At 39.7% G+C, this 10,818-nt stretch overlaps 1 protein-coding gene and 1 non-coding gene across 2 annotated transcripts; one reads left to right on the top strand and one right to left on the bottom strand.

The window, feature by feature from the left end:
* Positions 1–5,617: 5,617 nt before the first annotated feature.
* On the bottom strand, positions 5,618–6,508 carry LOC141627893 (uncharacterized). Its single transcript, XM_074441094.1, has one exon. The coding sequence runs from the start codon at positions 6,506–6,508 to the stop codon at positions 5,618–5,620; it is 891 nt and encodes a 296-aa protein (XP_074297195.1).
* Positions 6,509–7,717: 1,209 nt separating this feature from the next.
* On the top strand, positions 7,718–7,823 carry LOC141635308 (small nucleolar RNA R71). The gene has a single exon (XR_012540006.1). It is a non-coding gene; the product is annotated as a small nucleolar RNA R71 (small nucleolar RNA).
* Positions 7,824–10,818: the final 2,995 nt, after the last annotated feature.

Below are 10,818 nucleotides of genomic sequence, written 5' to 3'. Positions count from 1 at the left end.
TGAACTACGATCTGGTTTGATTTCACCTTTTCAGGTGGATACGTAGGCAGTCCTTTCTTACACAAGAAGGATACAACCACAACACCCAAATAAAACTAACAAAGCCAGCTCAGAACTACAATCTGGTTTGATTTCACTTCACGTGAATACGTAGGCAGTCCACAAGGACACAACCGTCCCAACTTTCAAATTTCAACCTCAATTATCGACAACCATTTTACAACCATCCCTTTCCTTTTCATAACCTTCCAACCACAATTTCCATTTCTACCTGTTTACTGGGGGCTCCTTTTTGTCGCCCAATCTCCTTTTTACCAAATTCCAGGGTCATCTTCTCATCCTGGGGGCTTCTCTTCCGAGATTCCACTCTTCCCTTATTCCTCTCTCATTTGAGTCGAGCTAGTGCTCGGTCTGGACAATGACAAAGATCTAAGATCGATTCTCCAAGTTATCGTGCCTCAAGAGGGGTCTCTTTTACAGCAAGCGGCGGCAAAAGGGTGTCCAAGTAGACAGCTGATCCACGGCTTATGCCTTGCCTTTATATGTCAACATCATTCTTGCAATTCTTCTACCTTGGGAATTGATACGTGTTGTCACCCATATATGGCTAGGGGTTGCGCATGCTTAGGCAAAGTTTGTCAAAGTCATCCCTGTGTCACGTCCTAGTAGGTCTGCGTCCGCGTCAGTTATGTGACTAGAGCCCGTTGAATATGCGTAACGCATTACAAACGACAAATTTCTTTGAGCAAGTTTTAAACAACTTTTATAAAGAAACAACTTTTGCAAAACCTATGTGTTTCCTCAATCTAGGTCCATGTGATAATTGGTTACGTGCATATGTGTTTATGTGCTATTTTTTTCCTATTAGATCGCATTCTTGTGTGGCTACTAACCATGTAGGTAAGTATGAGAAGCAGTGCTCGCTCTAACTGGGGGCTTCGCTCAAGTCTTCATTCTCCACAACGTAGTAGTATTTGCAGTATTTTTCAAGTCTCCATTCTCCCCAACGCAGTAGTATTTTGTAGTATTGCTCAAACCATTATATCCAGCGTAGCAGTATTTTGCAGTATTGCTCACTCAAGATTTCTCCTATGACGATCAAGATGTTCCTAGTCGTCAATATATTTGTTCTCCGCAGTAGTATTTTGCAGTATTGCTCACTCAAGATTTCTCCCATGACGATCAAGATGTTCCTAATCGTCGATGTGTTCCCCAGCGAGATTTCGTTGCAGCTTACAGCCCACGTATTTCTCGGAAGCACGATTCGCTTGAGACCGACGCAAGCAGATTCAACCTCAAGTTTTTGCCAGAGTTCGCTTGAGACCGACGCAAGCAGATCCCCCAGCAGTTTCTACTGACGTCCTGCTACCCTCAATATTATTGTTTCCTCACGGAGTTCAGCAAAGGTGTCATTCTCCAGAAGTTCCCAAACCAGAGCCTCCTTCCTTAGGTTCGCAAACCCAAAGGTAGGATTCATACCCTTAGATTAATAGATCCCAAAACAACTTCCCTTAGGTTCGTAAACCTGAAAGCTCTCATACCAAATGTTCGTAGGTTTATAAACTCGTAAATCCTTTTGAAGTTCTCATACCTTTTCCTTTTTTCCTTAGAAAACCTAGACGCATGCGTTCAAAACAAGAATTACTAATCCAGTAAGTTCCTAAACTTAACCTTAGGATCTCAATTTCTCTTAGGTTCACAAGCCTTTAAGTTCCCATACCAGCCTGTCCTTTTAGGTTCATATACCCATCTTCACGCACCCAGCTCTTTAGGTTCCCAAACTCCCCTAGAGTTCGTACACTTCTACCCTTAGGATCATAATCCTTTAGGATCACTTTTTCTTAGAGTTCCTAAACCCAAACCTTGGTTACCCCTTAGGTTGAACTAATATTTGGCCTCCTTCCCGTCGATGTTTTCCTTTAGGGCCCCACACCCTAGCACAATCCTTACATATCTTTTAGGTCTTACTCTCAGCTCCTACGCACTTCCGGAAATAACTCGGGAAAGAAGTCTCAGGTATGATTTCTTCCTATGGCTGGCGAGCTTCCTTACATAGTCTAATGGACTTTAAACGACCCTCCCCGATAGTCGACAGACTCTAAAATATTCCCGATGACAGGTCATTGGCTCAGACCCCTTGAGCCGCCTCGCGTCGCCATAGTCTTCAGGTTGTAATTTTCGATTGACCTGATGGCTATACTTTGACTTTCACCTTCTCCAAGCCTCAGTCAAAGTGGGGGCTCTGTGGATACTTCATTTCTACACCTCCCGCCAAACACCCAGTGATGATTGGGCCGCATGTTTAGCATATGTCGCGATTTTATGAGCTTTCGTAAATCGGTTAATAAAATGTAATTTGTACACTTGTGTCTACCTCATGGTCATCATCTAGGTGTCATTACGGTTGTTTTGGCAGTAATTATAGTACATTTGGAGTCCGGGTCAAAAACAGTCTTTATTTCCTAAAACCGTCAAAACCAGAGTCAAAAAGCAATGTACTTGTCTACCTAAGGTTAGGATGACATAAAATGTTATGGGTATATCTCATTTTGAGTCCCATGTCACTTGTTTGGGCTAAACTTAAAGTTTACATTACAAAATGTGCATTTCATTTAGTTAAAATGACAACCCGACATTTAGGCCCGTTTTACGACGTAATAACGACTTTTTTTGGGTCTGGCCTATTTCACAGAAAGTTCTAAATCTTTCTTTTATCTTTCCAATGCCACCGAAATCACCTTAATCCGAGTCTTGTAGAGAAAGTTATGCCTAAAATACGACAGGTTGTCAAACGCGTTTTCTCACGCAAAAGAATCCTACACGAGAAAGGACGCAGTATGTACTGCGCCTCTTCTAAGGAGCGCAGCACCTGCTGCGCCTTTTCTCAGGGCTTTCTTTTTGTCCAAATTTCCGTGTTTCAACTATTTCGGTTGTTTCCGGATCTTTCCTTCCGTATCCTATTCTTACCATAATTCCTCCATGTGTTTAGTATAAATAGAGGCCTTCGTCTTACATATTTTTCACGCGAGTGTCTGCCCTTCTCTTCTCTCTTTGCATTCTTAACCTTGCTCTAAGCTTTCGACACCTACGTGCTTGATCAATCGACCACGTAAGCTCAAATCATTCTGAATACCAGTCACGTTTGCATGACTGACCAATTTGACCACTACACAATCAATTAATCAATCTTTTAAAATCCTTTTTTAAGGGCACTTTCATATTTGCATAAAATCGAATCAAGTTACCACTAAAAACCGATTTAGTTAGATCTCGCGACGCTAACATGTAAGTCTGAGGGTATAAAATCCCTTCTTAATTCTATATTTATTTTCTGTATTATAATTAATGTAAGAATTTATGTCATAATCATGCTCAAAACCGTTTTTCAATCACTTTTTAAAACCCTTTGACGGAAACAGCAAAGAAATGACGTGGAGAAGAATCGCATCAACTGATGCGCCTTCTGGAAAGGCCGCAGCATCTGCTGCGCCTCTTCCAGAGGCTGCCTTCGGTTGCTGCACTTCTTCTTCTTCCTCGGGTTTTTGTTGCTTTCGTCTTTTATTTTTCTTTCTTCGTTCTTTCCCTTATTTCACCTAATAATTTTCAAATTAGTTTTTATGAATCTTTTTCAACCTTTTTTTCGGCTTAAATCCCTTATAATTCGATATTTGCTGGTTTTCATCACTTATTCAAACCCGGATTTTAGAGACTCGATTTATCCATATCAACTCCCTTGAATTCCTCTTTGTACATATTTCTCTTTATTTTTCATATTTTGTTTTCTTTTGCTTTCAACCGTCTTTAATTCAAGTTTTGTATATAATTCAATTCTGACATCGTAGAATAACCATAACTTGTAATGTTTTGTTCGTCTTTTATCGCTTTATGACGGTTCCATATGCATGTAATATGATTAAATCACTTCTACTCGAGTTACATACCAATAATCGACATTAAATAACTAACGAACATTAACAACCGCTGGTTCGACTTTCCATCGGGAACCAACTCGAAAAATCGCATAAATCGATGCGCCTCTTCTAGAGGACGCAGATTTATCTTCTGCTTACTGCTCGGGATGGCTTACGTCTCGAACTCTTCTAGTTTTGACGTAGGCTTCTAATTAGGTGTCTAATTAACTATTATTCTTATTATCACTATAATTCGACATATTTTCCATATAATTCATATTTTCCATATTTTCTATTTTATTTTTATTTCTTTATTTTTATTTCTTTATTTTATTTCCTATTTTCTTTTAATTTCCTTATTTAAATCAATTTCAAATTTCCTTATTTTTCCTATTTCCTTATTTTCCTTATTTCATTTATTCTTTTCTTTTCTTTTATTTCTAAAACTCTTTTGGGCATGTTTATGACGCAAATTCAAATATCCATTGTAACTTATTTCTTATTCCTTTATAATATTTCTTATTATGTTGTATGATTTATTTACTTGTCTCTCACAAGTAATTAATCTAACATTCCAACTTTGATATAATTAATTACCAAATTACGTGTTAACCGACATAGTTTAATTCACATGCTAGGATTTATCTGTGGATGTTGCATTGCATGCATATAATCGACAACATATCAAATATGAAAGATTTCCCTAATCATTAGTAGAGGCCGCTATCGAGGCGGGCGGGATTAGGTGTTCAGTGAAAAGACTTCCTAATATGTACCCTCACCCTTTACTTCAGATCTCTGTGAACATCCGTGTTCATTGGCATCCACGAGAATCATTCTAGACATAGAATGCTAAGGGTAACGAGTTTTTAATGTTCATCTCACTACTTTGTGTCTTGAAATAGCACGAGGTAATCGAACGGTTCCAATTTTCCATAACAATTGATGGCAACTCCACAAATGCAGGCTTATTCAACCTTTCACCGGTTTCAATGCCTCACAAATCGGTAACGGCTCATGACGTGTTTTGGCAAACCAAGGTTCCATGGGAGAAGTACTGCCACCTTAAATAAACACAAACGCGCGGGTGGCCCATGTCCACAGATTGACTCAATAAAATCCGAGAAAATACTAGTCATGCAATGTTGGAAGGTGGCGGGGGCATAACATAGACCAAAGGGCATCCTACGGTAAGCAAAGGTACCATAAGGGCAAGTGAAAGTTGTCTTTTATTGGTCATCGGGGTGAATGGGTATTGGGAAGAAACCCGAATAATCATCTAAGTAGCAATAGTACTTGTGACATGCCAACCTCTCCAACATTTAGTCAATAAAAGGCAATGGGTAGTGGTCTTTATTGATGGCCAAATTCAACCTCCTATAGTCAATGCAAATGCATTATCCCGTCACAATTCGAGTGGGGATGAGTTAATTTTTATCATTTTTTATTACCGTGGTCCCTCCTTTCTTAGGGACAATTTGGACCGGACTTACCCACTTTAAATCGGAAATTGCATAGATAATTCCCGCATCTAAAAGTTTCATGACTTCTTTTTTTACTACTTCTTGCATGTTAGGATTTAATCGACGTTGACCTTGGACACATGGTTTATGATCCTCTTCAAGATGAATTCTATGCATGAAAAATTCGGGGCCTATACCCCTCAAATCATCAAGTGTATAGCCAATGGCTTTCTTATGTGCTTGCTACACATCCAACAATGAAGACAATTGAATCTCATTCAAGTGGGCACTAACTATGACCGGAAACATTTCCGACTCGTCAAGAAAAGCGTATTTCAAATTCAAAGGGAGGGGTTTAAGTTCGGGTTTTTGTACCTCAACCTTGTTAGAAGTAGCAACCAAACCTATCAATTGAGAGTTGTTTTCTAATGGTAGCTCCTCTCCATCTAGCTCTACCTCCAAATCATTAATTTCATCACCTCTAATATCACCATAACCTGCAAAAGATTCCAACAAAAAGAGTGCCTCCAAGGGATATTTCCTTAAAGATCGAGGTAATGAGTCATCAACTATAACATCAATAGCAACTATGACTTTTATGGAATAACATGCCTCTTCTAACATTGGACTTTTCATGGCATTGTTCAAATTATAAGTGACCTTGTCATAACCTACTTTCAAGGTTAATTTACCATTCTTGACATCAATTACCACGCTCGCGGTGTGTAAAAACGGCCTTCCCAAAATGATTGGGATTTGAGCATCCTCGGCCATTTCAAGAACAATAAAATCAACCGGAATAAAAAAATTTCTAACCTTAGCGGACACATCCTCCAAAACACCCAAAGGGCGTTTTATAGAACGGTCCGCCGTTTGAAAGGTGACACTAGTACATGTCAAGACACCCATGTTCAAGTTTTCACAAATAGTGTAAGGCATCACGCTCACACAAGCACCTATATCACATAAAGCTTTATCAATGGTGTAGGTGCCAGTGGTGCATGGAATGGAAAAGCTACCAGGATCTTTTAACTTAGGAGGGGACTTGTTTTGCAAAAGAGCACTACACTCGGCGGTGAATTCTATAGTTTTAACATTATCAGAAGTCCTCTTCTTAGTTAAAATGTCTTTCATGAACTAGGTATAAGAGGGGATTTGGGTGATTAATTCGGTATAAGGAACGGTTACCTACAAATTCTTCACCACTTCCATGAATTTACCAAATTGAGTCACCTTATGAGCCTTTTTCAATCAATGTGGGAAAGACACTTGAATATTTTCCAGCTCTTTGGCTTGATCATCCTTGTTTGGAGGTTCCTCCCCCACATCGTCCACCGCTATTGGCTCATCAACTTTCTTTGAAACATCATCAACCTTCTTGGTGCCATCATCATTCTTCTTGCCAACTACCCCATCATCAACATAGGGCATAGGGGGTTCATCATAAGTGGTACCACTCCTTAAAGTGATGACATTTGCGGTGTCATGAGGTTGTGCTCCTTGAGGTGATAATTGACCTTGTTATCTTTGAGCATTGGAGGTAGCAAGTTGAGCAGTTTGGGTCTCAAGCATTTTGATGGTAGAATCCCTTTCTTGGTCAATCTTTTGAACATGAGTAGCCAAGCTCTTTTGTGTCTCAACCACATGTGCCATCAAGGCCACCGTCTTTCTCATTTGTTGGTTGATTTGTTAGGAACTTGACGATTGACCTTAAACTTGTTGGCTTTGGAAAGGTTGTTGAAATCCTTGTTGAAAATTTTTTTGAAGTGGGGGTCTTTGTCCTTGATTTTGAAAACCCGGTGGAGGGACATTTTGCATTTGCCTTTGTTGTTGTGGTGCATTTTGAATTTGGTGTTGTGGATTTAAAACATTGTTGCTCTTGTAGGAGAAATTGGGATGGTACTTTGTATTTTCATTGTAGGTGTTGGAGAAAGGGCTAGCACTTTGCCTAAAGCTTTAGTAGGCATTCACTTGCTCAATTGTACTCTTACACTTTTGGAATCTATGCCCCGCACCCCACAAGCTTTACACACAATTATTTGGCTAGTGATATTGACTTGTTCATGGAATTGTGATGAGCTTGATCTTTGATTATCAACTTGTTTTTGGAGAAGTGCCACTTGAGCTTTCAAAAGAGATATACTTGGATCCTCTTCCTTGGCCTTCAATGGGGTACTACGGGAGTTGAGATATTGGGAGTCATATACCGCCATAGATTCAATGGTAGAATGAGCAAGCTCCATATCAATTTGGTCGAGTCTCCCATTGTTAGTGGAGTCCAAAACTAGACGAGATTCGGCACAACACCCATTATAAAATGCGATGGCAAGGAACCATGAGTCTAACCCATGATGAGGGCACTCTCTTTGCTATTCCTTGTATCTTTCCCATGCTTCATATAAACTCTCATGGACATTTTGACGAAATTCCATGATTTGGCTTCTCAATTGTTAAGTGTTTTCTGGTGGGAAATACTTTTGATAAAAAGCAAGAGCTAAAAAATCCGAATCGGTAATTCCCATCGCTTCTTTATTAAGGCTATTGATCTATAACTTGGCCTTATCCTTTAAAGAAAAAGGTAAGAGTATCTCATGAATTTGAGCTTGAGTAACCTCCGTTTGCCTAATCATAGGGCAATAGTCACAAAAGTTTTGAACAAGCAAATTAGGTTCTTCCGTTGGGCTCCCACCAAATTGCTTCCTCTCAACAAGGCAAATTAAAGCCGGCTTGATCTCAAAATTTGCCGCATCAATTTGGTAGTAGCAATACCCTAGGAAGCATAGCCGCGGTGGGCTTAGAATGATCGGATAAGCGAACCATCTTTTTTATTATTGGTTGGGAACTAGAAGCTTCCTCCTCTTCAAGAGCTTCGAGATCCTCTATGTAAGATGTTCGAATGCTTTCAAGTTCCGCAAGTGATGCGGCGTCGGTAATCTCCTTAAGGAAGCGTAACTATCTACGCAAGGTTTTCTCGGGCTCGGGATCAACGGGTAGTAGTTCACCGATTCGAGAGGACCTGGGCATAAGACAAAAACCTAGAAGAGATTGTAAGTAACGATCTCAAGGAACAAGTGTTCCTTAAGACAAAGCACAACAAGATAGAATTCAACTAATCACAAGCAACGAAACCGTGCTCCCCGGCAACGTCGCCAAAATTTGATAGGCTTATTGCGCACCTAACAAAGATAAATTACCCTAGGCTTACTCATGAACAAATAAATGTAGTTAGGTAAGTAGGGGTCGATATCAGGGAGACGGGGATGCAAAAACGATTAACTATGGTAGAGTTCTATCAAGGACGGTCACGATTGTTTTGATTTGGTTTTGGTTTGATTAATATAAAAGCAAATATAACAACGAGTTGTAAACAAATATGATAAGGAACCTAGGGTGAATGGGGTTGCACATGTGGTTAGCATGTGGTTAGCATAAGATTATGTCAAATTAGATGAACATGTGATCAATTATTTTTTAAGTTGTAAGCAATTTCCTCTCGGCCTATCACTTAACCATAGAACGATTACTAACAAACTTTCGCATAAATTAGGTCGAACTACTATATCAATCCATGTCTAATTCCACCCCGACTTTCGTTCTTAGGATGAGAATAATAAATTAATCAACGATTATGGCCAACAATCAAAGATTAACAATAAGAACAAGCATGTATATAAACAACAAATTGATGACGCAATTCTCTAATTCAACATAACGCATTAACTAATCAAGCATGGCTTCCCCTCCCAAGAAAAAGAAACTTCTCACACATATTAACGGTAAAACTAGCAACGATCATATATATAAAACATAAACATGGTAACGATAAATAAAATTGGAAATGAAATGATAAAATAAATTAGGGACATAAATTACCAACTTAAAGAAAACAAGAACAGGAACTTGAAGAAAATAAGAACAATATGAACCCGGAAATCAACTTGAAATAACTTAAACGAGTGTTGCAAACGATTACAAACTAAATTATTAAACTAGGGTTTTGATATGGAAACTGAAATGTAAATTATTGGATGATAAACTTAGACGGAATACAAGAGTTTATATAAGAAATGGGAGAAGTTGAAGCGTTTTGGCGTTGAAAAGCACGTTCCCGGTCCCCCGGGAACACGTCCCCGATCGGGGATGCATGTGCCCAGCTATACTTAGCCAAATTCTCAATTACAAGTCTCATGGATGCTTCCCGTGGGGGTAGGGGACGTAGCAAGTTGATTTTGGAGCAACTTTCTTCAAATATTTCATCAACTCACATCCCCTAGGGGTAGGGGACGTGCATGGGGACGCGTGAAACTCCCTTATAGCTCCATAGGTTGCCTCAACACTTCATCAAATCCCATTCCTTCTTTCTTGGGGTGCGTCAAAATTCCAAAAACGCCCTTTCATGGCCAAAACTCGTTCCTCATAGCCTCGTGTTCCTTGGTAGATGCCAAAACGGTAAGAAAATGCCATCAATTGTTCCATTTCCTATAAAACACAAACAACACATGCAAAGTACCTAGAACACGGAATTAGCTCACATAATCACTTCGTAAAGTGCAAATGACATGTAGAAATGAGCTAAAAAGGGGAATGAAAATCCTATAAAAATAAGACACATCAGCTTTCGACTGGATCGCTTTAGATCGGTTGCTTTCGTCTCAATGAAGGTCTCAAAACGATGCAGAGATGTTTGGAGTCACCAGTAAGCAATTATGGAATACTTGAAAACCGTTCGAATCCACTTTGTACCCCGGTCAAACGAAGAAAAAAGCAGTGCTTGACATAGGTACTAAAGATAAGGACTCGTCCCCCTTTAGCATTATATCGCTAGAATGACTCTCGTTGCCATGGATAAGGTCGTCCACTATCCAAAGGTTCTGAGTAAAGGGTGAGGGTACGTTTTGGGAAGCTCTTTAATCGAACACCCAATCCCACCCGCGTTAGTGGCCTCTACTAATCGATCGTGGTTGTTTAAGTGCAAAAGTTGATCAAACAGGTAAAATGCATGAATGTGCATCCACAAGTTTAACCTAACATGTGACAATTTGTTATGTCAGTTTTTTTTGCAATTATCAAGAAATTGGTGTCGAGGTTGTATTTAGATTGATTTGCATGTGAAAACGGAAATTAAACATCCATTTACAAAATTTGGATTATGGCGCTTAACACGATCCATTTGTTTGAAAAAGAAATGTGTTTAAATGATAAAGTGTAAAATGTGAAATGTAAACTTGTCAATCTGATCCGTCACGCATTCGAGTTAACCGAAGTCAAGATCGTCCAAGACAAGTGCTGAAACGAAGCAGAATAGCGCCAGGCAGCCCCATAGGGGCGCGAGCCACAGGGCGATGCAAAGGGCTTTGCCCAGGTTTTGATATGTGAAAACAGACGGCCTCTTGGGGCACGAGCCATGAGGTGACCCAAGGGGCGTCTCCTGGTTGTTTAAAAGG

This window comes from Silene latifolia, chromosome Y (genome assembly GCF_048544455.1).
Source record: "Silene latifolia isolate original U9 population chromosome Y, ASM4854445v1, whole genome shotgun sequence".
Taxonomy (NCBI): Eukaryota; Viridiplantae; Streptophyta; class Magnoliopsida; order Caryophyllales; family Caryophyllaceae; genus Silene; species Silene latifolia.
Note: the sequence above shows the minus strand (reverse complement) of the source record. Positions and strands in the feature narration are given on the sequence as shown.